Source organism: Aquarana catesbeiana, linkage group LG05 (assembly GCF_042186555.1).
Source record: "Aquarana catesbeiana isolate 2022-GZ linkage group LG05, ASM4218655v1, whole genome shotgun sequence".
NCBI classification, from domain to species: Eukaryota; Metazoa; Chordata; class Amphibia; order Anura; family Ranidae; genus Aquarana; species Aquarana catesbeiana.
In genome coordinates, this window is record NC_133328.1 from 639,806,370 (window position 1) to 639,823,166 (window position 16,797).

At 45.3% G+C, this 16,797-nt stretch overlaps 1 protein-coding gene across 1 annotated transcript; it reads right to left on the reverse strand.

Annotated features, from left to right (window-relative positions):
- Positions 1-3,382: 3,382 nt before the first annotated feature.
- On the reverse strand, positions 3,383-5,924 carry LOC141145603 (E3 ubiquitin/ISG15 ligase TRIM25-like). Its single transcript, XM_073632428.1, has one exon. The coding sequence runs from the start codon at positions 5,871-5,873 to the stop codon at positions 4,278-4,280; it is 1,596 nt and encodes a 531-aa protein (XP_073488529.1). The 5' UTR covers positions 5,874-5,924; the 3' UTR covers positions 3,383-4,277.
- Positions 5,925-16,797: the final 10,873 nt, after the last annotated feature.

Here is a 16,797-nt window from a genome sequence, read left to right on the forward strand (position 1 = left end):
GCCATACTTTGTTTTATCATTTGGCCATTCTGTTATGACCTACAGTTACAGAATTGGAAACCCATAAGAAATATAAAAAAATTATTTTGCATGCACACTTTTGTTTTTGTTTAAAAATGGTACATGCTGTATATTACCAAAGGGTATGCGCACTTTTGAGCACAACTGTAAGTTCTATAAAATGTCAAATACAAGGTACTTTCCTGGAACCAATGTACAGCTCCCGTCTCGGATCTGGAGATTTATGACGACGGCGTGTTTGCTTTTGTTATGTAGGTAAATGAGGTCTATTGTTCTCTGTTAGCAGATATCTAGAAGGTTATGTTATGCTAGCAAGTCAGAATAATTCAGATACTCAGATCAGTCACAGCCTCTCTCTCCTATGACTTATAGACGCATGTAAATTAAATGTATAAGTGGGCCTTTTAGAACGACTATTCACTATACAATCTGATTGTAAAAGATCCTATAAATACGCCACCAATTATGTAGAGAACGGGGCCTGCCTGCTTTGATATTAAAAGTTGTTTTATTTTTTTCTAAAACATGTCATACTTACCTGCTCTGTGTAATAGTTTTGCAGAGACTAGAGCAGCCGCGATCCTCCTTTTCTCGGGTTTCTGGCTCCTCCCCCTTGACCAGTGACCCCATAGCAAGCCGCTTGCTATGGGGGCACTAGTGCCATATAAGACGCATAGAGCCACGGCTCGGCCCTGCTCCCCGCTCTTGCCTCATCGGCTCACTGGTTGTGATTGACAGCGGTGGGAGCCATTGACTCTCGCTGCTGTGTCTCAGCCACTGAGGAGAGAGAGAGAGACCAGGGACAGCCGAGGCTCCTGTGCACATAGCTGGATCGAGAGGAGGCTGAGGTAAGTATTGGGGGGGGGCTACAGGGTGTAAGGTTAGTGTTGGGGTTCAGTACTTTAAGGGTTAAGTGTGGAGAAGTAGATTGAATAGGGTAGAGAATGTTAAGTATAACTATAGGTCATTTTTTTTGGTGGGAAGGTTTCATCTTATGTTACGTGTTCATTCCCGTCTATAACTCCCCCCCCCCCCTTCTTCCTTACTTCCGGTTACTTGGACATCAATAAAAGGAATAGAGGGTGTAGTCGTCACTGGGAGAGGAAAGTACAGGCAACAGTAAAAACATTGTCAAAAAGTTCTAAGGTTTACTTAGGACAGGTTAAAGGTGAAGTGTTGGGCTAAGTGATAAGAGCCCCATGGGCATCCGCACCATAGGGCAAGGGGGTCAATTGCCCCCCCCCCCCGGAATCTTAAGAGTGTTGAAGCCAGAGTGAAGACACTTGCCCCCTGTGTTACAATGGCCGGCGTGGCTGCCTCCGCAGCAGCCGTGGACTTTTTTTTCAAAGCCTGCTGCTGGCCTGGGGGCTGGGGCTGCTCTCAGTCTTTTCAGACCACACCTCTGTCCCTCCCTCCTCACCCCCGGCCTGAGCATCGGATTGGCTCTGCCGCTCGGGCCTCTGCTTAACATCACCGTGACCCGGCTGTCCCGTGATTGGCTGCTGCCTCAGCCTGCCTCTGACTGTGTAAATGTATGTTGTGCCCACGCCGATCCGGCCGGCCGGCGTGGTGCCGGCTCCTCCCACAGGTGCGTGGCGTGCAGTGGCCGAGATGACAGAGAATACACTGCCTGGCTGCCAGTGCCTGTCCTGGGCCTATCGCTGAAGAACCACAGGTAACAGCAGTGCCTGTGCCAGGACACCACTGTGTACATCTTTTTGTATTGCAAATTGCAATACATGACCTTAAAATGATACCCCACCCCCCTGAAAAAAGTTCAGCGGACGCCCATGAAGAGCCCCTTCACTTAGGGCAGGGGTCTCCAAACTATGGCCCTCCAGTTGTTCAGGAACTACAATTCCCATCATACCTAGTCTTGTCTGTGAATGTTAGAGTTTTGCAATGCCTCATGGGACGTGTAGTTCCGCAACAGCTGAAGGGCCGTAGTTTGGAGATCTCCAGCTTAGGGGATGAGTTGCTTATCTGACAAGAAGCCCAATTGCCGACTGAAGGAGTGCACATGGTAGGCTGACAACACCAGTGCTCATTGTGAGACAGTGATTTAGTGTTGTCAGCTTGCAACAGGAAGTGCCGTTCCTCATAAAAATAAAAAAAGATGATTATTGCTAGGAATTACAGAAACTTTAAGAGTTGGGCACACTTGAGTTTGTGGCATGTGTTCTTAGTAATGCATTGGCCAGCTACTAGACATGTGAGATTACTTTGGTACGAATCGGAAATTCGTACATTCGTGAGGATCCGAAATACGAATTTTTATGCGTACGAATTTTGTACGAAATACGAAATTCCGTTTACGAACTTCGGATAACTTTATCATAAGGAACTTTCGTTATTGTTACGAAAAGTTTACGAACCTAACGAAAATCCGTATTTCGTAGGAGTCCAAATTGAATTTCGGACACGAATTATGAATTTAATTTTAAAATGAAACGAAACAAATTTATTGATGGCGCACATGTCTACCAGCTACCTTAACCACACTTATTCTAGGAGCCAGGAGCCTCACATCAACGGCCATCACCCAGTGCCCAGAACAAGTGTGTCGATATTCCAATCAAATAGTGTGGTGTTAAATCAATAAAGAATAATAAAAAAATCCACAAAACTTAATGTGCACAAAAACTAAAATTAAATAAATAAAGTCCCAATTCATAAAGTGAAAAAATAGGAAAAGTTCATAATTAATATGCAATCTCCAACATGATAAGTGTACAGTATAATCCCAAATCCAAGTGCAAGTAAAAAAAAAAGCTTATCCCAATGCAAGAATCATATGAAGCTTGATAAGTGTTAAATCCAAAAAGGTGCTGTAACGGAACGTCCCACACTCTTCTTGCGTGCTTCCGTCATATACCGCTTCCTCCCGTCTGAATATAGATATCAGATATTATAGCCGCATATTACAACCAAGAACTAGGCAGGACTCATTTGGCTGCAAAGCTGGAACTCTTTATTTGTACAAGAATACAGGCTTTTATACACTTGAGAAGGAGGTTCCCCCCTCCTCCTGATCAGATTATGCCTTCATGCAGCATCTATGCTAGATTCGCCCATCTTTACCCTGTGTTGCAATAGTACCTATACAATGGTGTTAAAAAATAAACCATAAATTCAAAATATTCATCACATTATACATACCAATTTATCAAAAAATATTACCCCTTCTCAGGATGACTGCCCATAACAAGCTCCACTTGCTTGTGAGCAGGGGTGAATTCATGCAAGGATCATAAAGATTCCCATACCATGGAAAAGGGACTTGTAAAAATGACACCTTTAAAGTGGAGCTCCACCCACTTTTACAACTCTTCAGCATCCCTCACTAAACTGTGCACTGTAAACGAATTGGATATGTTTTTTTTTTTTTTCTCAGCACCTACTGTATATCTGCTGTATTCATTTTTCACTTCCTCCTCCCTGGCCGCGGCCCATCGCATCATTTCCTGTTTGCAATGCCTTCTGGGAAGGGGCGGCAACTTCCTCTGACAGTGCCGTTGCTATGGAAACCTGACCTGAAACCTATTACACTGCTTGTGCTGCACTGAGCATGTGCGAGATCTGCAAGGATGAGATCCAGGAAGAAATACAGTCTGGCTTCAGATGCCCACACTTAAGATGGCCACGGCCTGCTGTAAGTTTATAAAATAACAAACTACTGCTATAAACTAACAAAACAGACCTTAGTTTGCAGACTAACTTTACTAGAATACATTAAGCTTGTGTATTATAGGGGTATTTTTATTTAAAAAGTATCATTTCGGCTGGAACACCACTTTAATTTAAAAATTGTTCCAGGAGCAGATCATACTAGTGTTTACCTAAATATGGCCATGTGTGTTCTTAACAAGGCTATGTCTTTTTAGAGTTTTGTAATAAAAAGTGTTTTTATATATAAATGGTTATGCATTTTTCTTTATTGGTTGCCTTCAAAATCCCATAAGAGGGTCTTTTTCCCCCAATTTCAAGTACAGAAATAGGGATGGTGGCAACCACTTCCCAGAACAGAATAAACATACATTAGAAACAAAGTTTTATAAAGATCGGATTCAGATTTTCTCTCCAAAAAAAGAACACAATTCAAAATTCCCCATGGGGTTTGGTTTTATATTGGAGTAGTGCTAATGCTTTGCGGGAGAGGGGGGTCTCATAGTCTCATAGACTATACGTGTCTCTCTTGCTATTTTTACACTGCTTTACTTTTCTCCAAGGATACTAAAACTCCCACCAACCATTTCTTACATTCTATAATTCCCTCCAGACAACTTTACAGGACCTTTTCCCACCCATATCCCAGCATGGAGGGGCTCAGTGAAGGTGGTGGTGAAGGTGTGGAGGTGTCTGATCGGGTCACACAGATCATAAAAGGAGAGCTGCCCGGCCTCATAATCCACATAGATCCTGACTCTGTTACTGGAGAGATTGCCGGGTGACAGGATCACCGTACTGTCGTGTATCACTGAGCACTGACTATCATGTCTGTACAAACCCCAGGATTTGTTATTATACCCGATCCATGAGTGAAACCATCCCGTCCTTTCTATACTGGGGTAACACATCCCGACTATCCAGCGCTCCGATTGGCTGACATCCACTTCCCAGTAATACCGCCCCGAGGAAAACCTCTGACTACCTAATACCTGAGCACAAGTCTCAAATCTCTCCGGTGTTTCTCGGCGATTCTGTCTCGTATTTGACCAGGATACAGTTTTCATGTCATCCGATATCTGTAAATTCTTATGAGCTGTGTTCACATCCAGTAATATGTCTGCAACTTCCTGTATATTGAAACATTTATTTACCGCTTTCATCATCTCAGATAAACCTGTGTGTAAGGTCCGTGTGATCCCAGCTGCATCCAGATCCCCTCCATCATGGAGGAGTCTATCATGTCTCTCTCTGTCCTCATTATCTCCCTCCTCAGTATCACACAAGTCCCCTGTGTCTGATTCCTGTAGGACAGTAAGTGGGTCAGTCATGTTACACAGCTCCACACTGTGACGTATCTTCCTGGACAGATAGTCCTTCTTTATCTCCAGTTGCTGCATCAGATCAGACAACGGGACCGAGAGTTGTTCTTCTTGCATGGTAATATCCCTCAGGGCTCTCTTCTCCAGGTCTTCCAGTTGTCTCCTGAGGTCTCTGAGCAGGGCATTGACTTTCTCCTTTTCACCAGCTGCCTTCTGCTGTATGTTTCTCCTATGTTCCTGCAGACTCTGGACTCTTTCCTGAATCTCCTCTCTCTCTGTGATTAGTCTCTGAAGACCATTTCTGAGTTTCTGTTTCTTCTTCTCAGAGGCCTCATCCAGAGTCTCCACCTTGTGTCCCTGGTGTTCTCCAGCCAAGCTGCAGGACACACAGATGCAGGTAGCCTCCATTGTGCAGTAATACTCCAAGATCTTCTTATGGATGGAGCATTTTCTATTATCCATGGAAGTGGTGGGTTCAGTTAAGATGTGTTCTGGGGCATTGCTGTGGACTTCCAGGTGTCTCTTGCATAAAGAAGCTTCACACAGCAGACAGGATTTAACAGCAAGCACAGGAAAGTGAATGCAGTAAGAACAGAAGATTCCAGTCCTCCCCACTTCTGGCTGAGTGGATCGGAAGGCTTCTACAATGTTACGTAGGGTTATGTTCTTCTGCAGTGCAGGACGAGCCTGGAACTTGTTTCTGCACTGAGGACAGGAATAACCTCCAGACCCCTCCTGTGTATCCAACACACGATCAATACAGACCCGGCAGAAGTTGTGTCCACATCTCAGGTTTACAGGATCTGTATACATGTCCAGACAGACGGAACAGTTCAGCTCCTGTCTCACATCAGCAGACGCCATTTCTGACAGCAGAATAGGGAAACGAAACTGAAATCATTGCACGCTGAGAAACAAAGGAGTTTCACATTTTTCTGTGCAGGGTGGGGCTGAGCTATTCTTCCGGCCTGTATCTATAGCAAACTACAGACTCATGGAATCCACTGTTAATTACAGACTTTGTAAGATTAACCACTTGCCGAACGGGCCATAGCCGAATGACCGCTCCGGCGTGGCCGAATAATTGGGAGGGCGTTCAATGACGTCCTCCCAGAATCGTGCCCCCGGGAATGTCCATGACCGTTGGGTCCTCCGAACCCGGCGCGTCACGGATCTGGGTAAAAGGCCAATGACAGCAGCCTTTTACCACGTGTTCGCTCCGTCCAATGACGGATCGATTAGTTGTCAACAAACCGGAGCATATCCGGTGCAGCTCCTCCCCTCTCCCCACACAGATCGGTACAGCGTGTGAGGAGAGGAGGGAGCCGGGTGCAGCAGCGCTGTGGGCTGGATCTGAAGTGCCCACAGAGCTGATCTGTGCCCATTCATGCTCCAGCCATCCTCATTCAATGCTCATCCATCCCCATTCATCCCCATCTATGGCTCATCCATCCCCATCAATGGCTCATTCATGCTCATCTATGCCCATTCATGGCTCATCCATGCCACATTAATAATTATCTGTGCCACATCCATGCCAAATCAGTGCTCATCCATGCCACATCAGTGCTTATCCGTACCACATCCATGCCACATCAGTGCTCATCCGTGCCACATCAGTGCTTATCCGTACCACATCCATGCCACATCAGTGCTCATTCATGCCACATCAGTGATCATCCATGCCACATCAGTGATCATCCATGCCACATCAATGCCACATCAGTGATCATCCATGCTACATCAGTGATCATCCATGCCACATCAATGCCACATCAGTGATCATCCATGCCACATCAGTGCTCATTTGTGCCACATCAGTAATCATCCGTGCCACATAAGTTCTCATCCGTGCCACATCAGTGCTCATTGATGCCACATCAGCATGGCCGCTGATAGGGGGGGCACCTCCTGTTAAGGGGCCTGGCACACAGAGGGGCTCTGACAGGAAAGGGGATCAATGCGGCAGCAGAACCATGCCCTGTACAGCTCTCTGCAGCAGCTACAAGCCTGTTTCAGCTGCTAGAGGGAGATAAACATATGGTATTGTTCTGTAATTAACCACCAGGGTCGGCATTCACATTTAAATCACCCGCTATTTATATACAAATCGTGGAGGCATTTATATGTAAATGAGGTCGACAAGCCACCACGATTCATATGCAAATCACGCCCCCTTCTCTGCATGCTGCCCACCTAGAGGATGTAAACAGCCACTTCTACCCCCATTGAGCCTGCCACCAGATACTGCACTTGTGGGTAGAGTGGCTTCATACCCGCAGCAGAGGTGAGTAGAGTGAAGGGGTTATTGCTTAGGAAACAAAGGAGAACGGGTAGAGTGCAGGGGTATACAGTGAAGGGATCACCATTGTTACAAAGATAAGCAGGGTGGTGGGGTTTGTGTAGAATCCCCACACCACTTACATGCAAAAGAATTCCAGCTTTGCTCTACATGTTTCAGGGTACTCGTCGGTACTCGTCAGTACTCGTCGTTCCACAGTGGCTCACCTGTTGATCATCTCCTGCTCATCAGTCAAGCCCACAGCCAGCCCCTTCTGGCTATTTAAACTGCCTGGTTCATTTTCTCAATGTCTTTGCCTTGGTCAACATATCTGGAGACTCTCTACTGTGTTCCTGTTGAAGACTTGCCTGGCTGACATCCCTTCTGGTTCCTAATCCTGTCTGCTGCCTCTGACTACGCTGTTCACTGGCTTCCTGATTTCCTGGCTTGTTCTGACTACCCGATTTGGCTACCGAACCCTGGCTATGTTTTGACTACATTTACTATTTGTACCATTTTATTAAAAGGTGTGATTTTTTTACTGCATTTTCTGTCTCCGCTAGTTTCATGGTTCACATCAGTGCTCATCCATGCCACATCAGTTCTCATCCGTGCCACATCCATGCCACATCAGTGCTCATCCGTTCCACATCAGTTCTCATCTGTGCCACATCAGTGCTCACTCGTGCCACATCAGTGCTCATCCGTGTCACATCAGTGCTCATCCGTGCCACATCCATGCCACATTAGTGCTCATCCATGCCACATTAGTGCTCATCCATGCCACATCAGTTCTCATCCATGCCACATCAGTGCTCATCTGTTCCACATCAGTGCTCATCCATGCCACGTCTGTTCTCATCCGTGCCACATCCATGTCACTACAGTGCCCATCAGTGCCACTACAGTGCCTCACAAAAGTGTAATAGGTAGTCAAATTAGATTTAAAATGTATGCCCTTAGAACACCTGATGGTGCTACCTGCATGTTGGGCCTCTGTATGTGGGGAGGCTTTGTAAAAGTCTCACACATGTGGTATTGCCATACTCAGAAGGAGTAGCAGAATTAATTTTGGGGTGTCATTTTTTTGCTATGTACATGCCATGTGTTAGAAATATCTTATAAATTGACAACTTTGTGTAAAAGAAAAATGCATTTTTATTTTCTTTCCACATTTTCCAAAAACTTGTGGAAAAAATTACATGTTCAAAAGACGCATTATGCCTCATAGAACATACGTTGGGGTGTTTACTTTCCAAAATGGCGTCATTGTTTGGGCATTTCCATTGTCCTGGTGCTGCAGGATCTTCAATAGTGTAAGATGTAGTCTAGAAATGATATGTGTAATTTACAGTATCTCACAAAAGTAATTTATAATTTTAATTATTTTATTATATCATTTCATGTGACAACACTGAAGAAATTACACTTTGCTACAATGTAAAGTAGTGAGTGTACAGCTTGTATAACAGTGTAAATTTGCTGTCCCCTCAAAAAAACTCAACACACAGCCATTGATGTCTAAACCGATGGCAACAAAAATGAGTACACCCCTAAGTGAAAATGTCTAAATTGGGCCCAATTAGCCATTTTCCCTCCCCGGTGTCATGTGACTCGTTAGTGTTACAAGGTCTCAGGTGTGAATGGGGAGCTGGTGTGTTAAAATTGGTGTTATCGCTCTCACTCTCTCATACTGGTCACTGGAAGTTCAACATGGCACCCCATGGCTAAGAACTCTCTGAGGATCTGAAAAAAAGAATTGTTGCTCTACATAAAGATGGCCTAGGCTATAAGAAGATTGCCAAGACCCTGAAACTGAGCTGCAGCACGGTGGCCAAGACCATACAGCGATATATCAGGACAGGTTCCGCTCAGAACAGGCCTCGCCATGGTCGACCAAAGAAGTTGAGTGCACGTGCTCAGCGTCATATCCAGAGGTTGTCTTTGGGAAATAGATGTATGAGTGCTGCCAGCATTCCTTCAAAGGTTGAAGGGGTGGGGGGTCAGCCTGTCAGTGCTCGGGCCATATGCCGCACACTGCATCAAATTGGTCTGCATGCCTGTCATCCCAGAAGGAAGCCTCTTCTAAAGATGATGCACAAGAAGTCCCAATAGTTTGCTGAAGACAAGCAGACTAAGGACATGGATTACTGGAACCATGTCCTGTGGTCTGATGAGACCAAGATAAACGTATTTGGTTCAGATGGTGACAAGCGTGTGTGGCGGCAACCAGGTGAGGAGTACAAAGACAAGTGTGTCTTGTCTACAGTCAAGCATGGTGGTGGGAGTGTCATGGTCTGGGGCTGCATGAGTGCTGCCGGCACTGGGGAGCTACAGTTCATTGAGGGGACCATGAATGCCAACATGTACTGTGACATACTGAAGCAGAGCATAGTTACATAGTAGGTGAGGTTGAAAAAAGACTCAAGTCCATCAAGTCCAACCTATGTGTGTGGTTTTTTTTTTGTCAGTATTACATTGTATATCCCTGTATGTTGTGGTGATTCAGGTGCTTATCTAATAGTTTTTTTAAACTATCAATGCTTGCCGCCTGTGGAAGGGAATTCCACATCCTTGCTGCACTCATAGTAAAGAACCCTCTATGCAGTTTAAGGTTAAACCTCTTTTCTTCTTATATTAATGAGTGGCTGTGTGTCATATTAAACTCCCTTCCGCGGAAAAGTTTTATCCCTATTGTGGGGTCACCAGTCCGGTATTTGTCCATTGAAATCATATCCCCTCTCAAGCGTCTCTTCTCCAGAGAGAATAAGTTCAGTGCTCGCAACCTTTCCTCATAACTAAGATCCTCCAGACCCTTTATTAGCTTTTTTGCCCTTCTTTGTATTCGCTCCATTTCCAGTACATCCTTCCTGAGGACTGAAGCCCAGAACTGGACAGCATACTTCAGGTGCGGCCGGACCAGAGTCTTGTAGAGCGGGAGAACTATTGCTTTATCTCTGGAGTTGATCCCCTTTTTAATGCCAATATTCTGTTTGCTTTGCTAGCAGCAGCTTGGCATTGCATGCCATTGCTGAGCCTATCATCTACTAGGACCCCCAGGTCCTTTTCCATCCTAGATTCCCCCAGAGGTTCTCCCCCCAGTGTATAGATTGCATTCAGATTTTTCCCACCCAAATGCATTATTTTACATTTTTCCACATTAAACCTCATTTGCCATGTAGTTGCCCATCCCAGTAATTCGTTCAGATCTACTTGCAAGGTTTCCACATCCTGCGGAGAAGTTATTGCCCTGCTTAGCTTAGTATCGTCGGCAAATACAGAGATTGAACTGTTTACCCCATCCTCCAGGTCGCTTATGAATAAATTAAATAAGATTGGGTCCCAGGACAATACCCTGGGGGACCCCACAACCCACCCCTGACCATTCCGAGTACTCCCCATTTATCACCACCCTCTGAACTCGACCTTGTAGCCAGATCCCCTCCCTTCGGAGACTGGGCCGCAGGGCAGTATTCCAACATGGTAATGACCCCAAACACACCTCCAAGAGGACCACTGCCTTGCTAAAGAAGCTGAGGGTAAAGGTGATGGACTGGACAAGCATGTCTCCAGACCTAAACCCTATTGAGCATCTGTGGGACATCCTCAAGTGGAAGGTGAAGGAGTGCAAGGTCTCTAACATCCACCAGCTCCGTGATGTCGTCATGGAGGAGTGGAAGAGGACTCCAGTGACAACCTGTGAAGCTCTGGTGACCTCCATGCCCAGGAGGGTTAAGGCAGTGCTGGAAAATAATGGTAGCCACACAAAATATTTGACACTTTGGGCTCAATTTGGACATTTTCACTTAGGGGTGTACTCACTTTTGTTGCCAACCGTTTAGACATTAATGGCTGTGTGTTGAGTTATTTTGAGGAGACAGAAAAATTACACTGTTATACAAGCTGTACACTCACTACTTTACATTGTAGCAAAGTGTCATTTCTTCAGTGTTGTCACATGAAAAGGTATAATAAAATATTTACAAAAATGTGAGGGGTGTACTCACTTTTGTGAGATACTGTATGTCCCTAGAACACCTGAAGGTGCTCCCTGCATGTTGGGCCTCTGTATGTGGCCAGGCTGTATAAAAGTCTCACACATGTGGTATCGCCATACTCAGGAGGAGTAGCAGAATGGGCTTTGGGGTGTAGTTGCAAGTATGCATATGCTGTGTGAGAGAAATAACCTGTTAATATGACAATTTTGGGGAAAAAAGAAAAAAAAATCTTCATTTTGCAAAGAATTGTAGGAAAAAATTACAACTTCAAAAAACTTAAAAAAAATACTTTGGAATGTCTATTTTCCAAAAAAGGGGTAATTTTGGGGGATATTTGTACTTTCCTGGCTTGTTAGTGTCTCCAGAAATGAGATAGGCCTTCAGTACATCAGGTGTGATCAATTTTCAGTGATTGGCACCATAGCGTGTAGACTCTATAAGACCCCTTTCACACTGGGGCCGCCCAAACGTTAGCGCCAAAGCGCTACTTGTTTTAGCAGCGCTTAAGTGCTGTTTAACCGGTTGTGGACCAGCTGCTGCAGTTTTACTGCAGCAGGTTGGCTCCGCTGCGCAAAATCACGCTAATGTACGTGATCTCGCGAGGTCTGGATAGCAGGCGCGCGCACCCGCCGCAAGCTCCGTGAGTCCGAACGCGGGTAAACAAGCATTGCCCCGTTCTGCCTAGTGACAAGACACTGATCACCGCTCCCTGTAATCGGGAGTGGTAATCAGTGTCGTGTCACACGTAGCCCCTCCCCTCCACAGTTAGAATCACTCCCTAGGACACACTTAACCCCTGAAGCGCCCCCTCCTGGTTAACCCCTTCGCTGCCAGTCACATTCACACATGTAAATCAATGCATTTTTAATTGCACTGATCGCTGTATAAATGTGAATGGTCCCAAAATAGCGCCAAAATTGTCCGATCTGTCCGCCATAATGTCACAGTCACGATAAAAATCGCTGATCGCTGCTATTAATGGTAAAAAAAAAAAAATTATTAATAAAAATGCCATAAATCTATCCCCTATTTTGTAGACGCTATAACTTTTGTGCAAACCAATCAATAAACGCTTATTGCGATTTTTATTTTACCAAAAATATGTAGAAGAATACATATCGGCCTAAACCGTGGGGAAAAAAAGTTTTTTTATATATTTCTTGGGGATATTTATTATAGCAAAAAGCAAAAAATGTTGCTTTTTTTTCAAAATTGTTGCTATTTTTTGTTTATAGCGCAAAAAATAAAAACCGCAGAGGTGATCAAATACCACCAAAAGAAAGCTCTATTTGTGGGGAAAAAAAGGACGTCAATTTTGTTTGGGTGCAACGTCACATGACCGCGCAATTGTCAGTTAAAGTGACGCAGTGCAGAATCGCAAAAAAACACTCTGGTCGGGAAGGGGGTAAATTCTCCCAGGGCTGAAGCGGTTAAGCGGCGCTTTTCCGCCGCTAGCGGACGAAGAAGGGGTTTAAAAGCGCCCGTCTCGCGGCGCTTCGGAAAGGGCTGCCCATTCGTTGCATCGGTTCGTCCAAACCATTCGTTTGGAATTGGAAGAGTTTATATGGACTCACGATTTCTTCACTTTTAAACATATTTATGGACTGACTGTATAAATTGTCATTTTCCACACAAGTTTTTTTGTTGTCTGGGCATGATAGCACTTTAATATCATTCTTACTAACACGTGTTAGCATGCTTTTTATTTATGGAAATATGTTATAATTAGGTGGCTCGATCAGTTTCCCAGCAGGAACACATATATTCATCTAGCACACAATTTAAAGGGGCAGTGCACATAAATGTATTTTTATTTTATTTATTTAATTTTATTCACTTTATAATAAACCAAGCACTAGAATTTGGCAGCGCCACTCATACCTCCTGTTTATACTTACCTATGGGATATTTTAATTTTTTTTAACTTTTTTTTTTTACTAGTAATGGCGGCGATCAGCGACTTATAGCAGGACTGCGATATTGCGGTGGACATTCTGACACTAACTGCCAATTTTTGGGGACCAGTGACACTAATACAGTGATCAGTGCTATAATAAAAATATGCACTGTCACTGTCCTAAAGACACTGGCTGGTAAGGGGTTAAAGTGTTTGTAAAGTCAAAAGGTGCATTTTATGCATTAAGATAAAAAACCTTCTGTGTGCAGCAGCCCCCCCTTACCCCCCCCCCCCCCGAATACTTACCCTCTGGTCCCTCTCTGTCTAGCGATGTCCACGAATGTCTCATCCGTCCGAGATTCTTCCTCCTGATTGGCCGAGACACAGCAGCAGTGCCGTTGGCTGCCGCTGCTGTCAATCAAAGTCAGCTCGGCAATCAGGGGAGAGAGGGGGCGGGGCTGGGTCATTGGCTGCTGCTGCTGTCAATCAAAGTCAGCTAGGCAATCAGGGGAGAGAGGGAGCGGGGCTGGGTCGGGGCTCCGTGTCTGAATGGACACAGGGAGCTGTGACCCGGCTCGGGTGCCCCCATAGCAAGCTGCTTACTGTCGGGGCAATGAACAGGAGGGAGGGGCCAGGAGCACAGAAGAGGGACCCGAGAAGAGGAGGATCCGGGCCGCTCTGTGCAAATCCACTACAACAAAGCAGGTAAGTATAACATGTTTATTATTTTTATAGGAAAAAAAAACGAGACTTTACAATCCCTTCTGTGTGCAGCACCCCCCCAATACTTACCCGAGCCCCCTCTCTATCCAGCGATGTTGCAAGAGTATCTCGGCTGCCCGAGGCCCTCCCTCCCTATTGGCTGAGACGGCAGCACGGCGCCATCGGCTCCCGCTGCTGTCAATCAAATTTAGTGATCCAGGGAGGAGAGAAAGGGGGCGGGGCCAGGCCGTGGACACAAGGAGCTGCGGCTCACCTCGGGTGCCCCCATAGCAAGCTGCTTGCTGTGGGGGCAGCACGCAACAGGAGGGAGGGGCCAGGAGCGCTGGCGGGGGACCCGAGAAGAGGAGGATCGGGGCTGCTCTGTGCAAAGCCATTTCACAGGTAGGTATAAGATGTTTGTTATTTACTAAAAATAATTAAAAAAAAAAAAAGAGACTTTACAATCACTTTAACATCAGGGGTGATCAAAGGGTTAACTGTGTGCCTAGCCAGTGTTTATACTAGGCAAATGATGTCATACATCCCAGGAGTCTTCAGGAAGGGGAGGAGGGGTTTTCTCAGCTAAGCACACCCTCCTGCCTGCATGCCTGAGCTAAGGGATGGATTCCAGGAAGTAAATGCTACATGAATCATCTGCCCTTACTCAAGATGGCCACGGACCAGAAATGCTGGGTGGTGTCTTTTAAAGTGATTTCTTAGCAAAATGAAGGACGGAGACAGGAAAAAAAAAAATCGTTTTTGGTTTGTGGTCTTCAGATGCAGTGTAGTTCCACCTAAGAGAGAAGGTGGTTGGCTGGCGGCACATACGCGTCGCAACCGCGCATCTTTGCCACCTTCCAACAGCAAGTCCAAACGAGGGCCTGAATGTGAAAACTGAGATTTGTGACACAGGAATGTTCGGCAGCCGATTGCTCCAACCCGCGGCTGAATGTTTGTGTGTCATAGTGACAGAGCCCCGATGATGGGGGCCTTTGTGTGGTCACCGAAATGGAAATTTGTAGCAAATCAAAAGTTTTTAATAAAACAAATTTTGGACTCCAAGCAGGTGTAGGGCCCGTTTTATACTGATACAGTACGGAATTCACAGCAAATTCGCTTGCAGATTCCACACCGCGTCAAAAACCGCAACCTGTTCATGCGAACCGATGGCGGAGTGTGTGTTGAAGCGGAATCCCACCCTAAAATTTTTTTTTTTCAGAATCGGACTCCTCTAAACCTATAAAAAAGCATTTGGAGGAAAAAAATGTTTTATACTTACCAGAATCGCCCTGTTGCTATGTAATCCTCCTAATCTGCCCACATTCCTGGTCCGCAGAGCTCCTCGTCACTTCCTCCCTCGCCTGTGCTCCTGGGAAATGATCATGTGGTCTCTGTGGGCAGTACTGTGATGTTGCCATAACAACGGGGCGGGACCTTCCTCCGTCGCCGCCCGTCGTTATGGCAACTTTAGAAACAATCGGGCGCTACGGCCGGTGAATCGCGCATGCGCGGGATCGAGAGGTGCACGCTGGTTGCCCAGCATGCACCTCTCCAAAGCTAATACGGGGAGAGATATCGATTGGGCTTCACATGCCCGCAATCGAAATGGCAACGGCCACAACAGGAGGGACAAACTTGTGAGCATTAAATTTATATTTTAGCAACATCCACTATTAACCTTGTATAATCTTTTTGTTATTTAACCCTTTCATGACTAAGACTATTTTTGAAATTTGGTGTTTACAAGTTAAAATCCGTATTTTTTGCTAGAAAATTACTTAAAGCCCCCAAACATTATACATATTTTTTAGCAGAGAATCTAGAGAATAAAATGGCGATTGTTGCAATATTTTATATCACACGGTATTTGAGCAGCAGTGTGTTTTAAATGCAACTTTTTGGGAAAAGGGACACTTTCATGAATTTAAAAAAAAACAAACAGTAAAGTTAACTCAATTTTTTTGTATAATGTGAAAGATGATGTTACACCGAGTAACTAGATACCAACTAACTCTACTGTTGTCCTTTTTTAATTCTAATTAAAAAAAAAATAATTTTTGAATAAAATGTGAAAGATGATGTTACACCGAGTAAATAGATACCAAACATGTCGCGCTTTATAATTGCACGCACTCGTGGAATGGTGACAAACTACGGTACCTAAAAATCTCCATAGGCGACGCTTTAAATTTTTTTTTACGGTTACCAGGTTAGCGTTACAGAGGAGGTCTAGTGCTAGAATTACTGCTCTCGCTCTGACGATCGCGGCGATACTTCACATGTGTGATTTGCACACCATCTACATATGCGGGCGCGACTTCCGTATGCGTTTTCTTTGCTGCGCAAGCTCGCGGGGACGGGGGCGCTTTAAATTTTTTTTTTTTTTTCTTATTTATTTTTATATTTATAAATTGTGTTTAAAAAAAAAATGTAATCACTTTTATTGCTGTCACAAGGAATGTAAACGTCCCTTGTGACAGTAATAGGTGGTGACAGGTCCTCTTTATGGAGAGATTGGGGGTCTAAAAGACCCCCGATCCCTCCTTTGCACTTCAAAGTATTCAGATCGCCGAAAACGGCAATTCTGAATACTGTATATTTTTTTTTAAACCGGCGCCATTGGCAGCCAAGTAAACGGGAAGTGACGTCATGACGTCGCTTCCGTGTTTACGATTAGGAGGCTGGAACGAAGCTGCCCACGGCTTAGTTCCAGCCCGTCCCCAGCCACCGGAGACGGCCGATTGGTCATCGGGCCTGCCGATGGAACGGGAGGCCCGGTAAGAGCGGCGGGAAGCGGCGGCGTCCCCTCCCGCTCCTCCGGTATATAGCCGCATCGGTTGTTATACCTGGATAGCCGATCGCCGGCTCTAAAAAAACAGTACTGGGATGATGCCTGCAGCTGTAAAACCT

What these genes read in the sequence shown, in the direction of transcription:
- LOC141145603 (XM_073632428.1), bottom strand. Translation starts at nt 5,873, where the DNA reads ATGGCGTCTGCTGATGTGAGACAGGAGCTGAACTGTTCCGTCTGTCTG.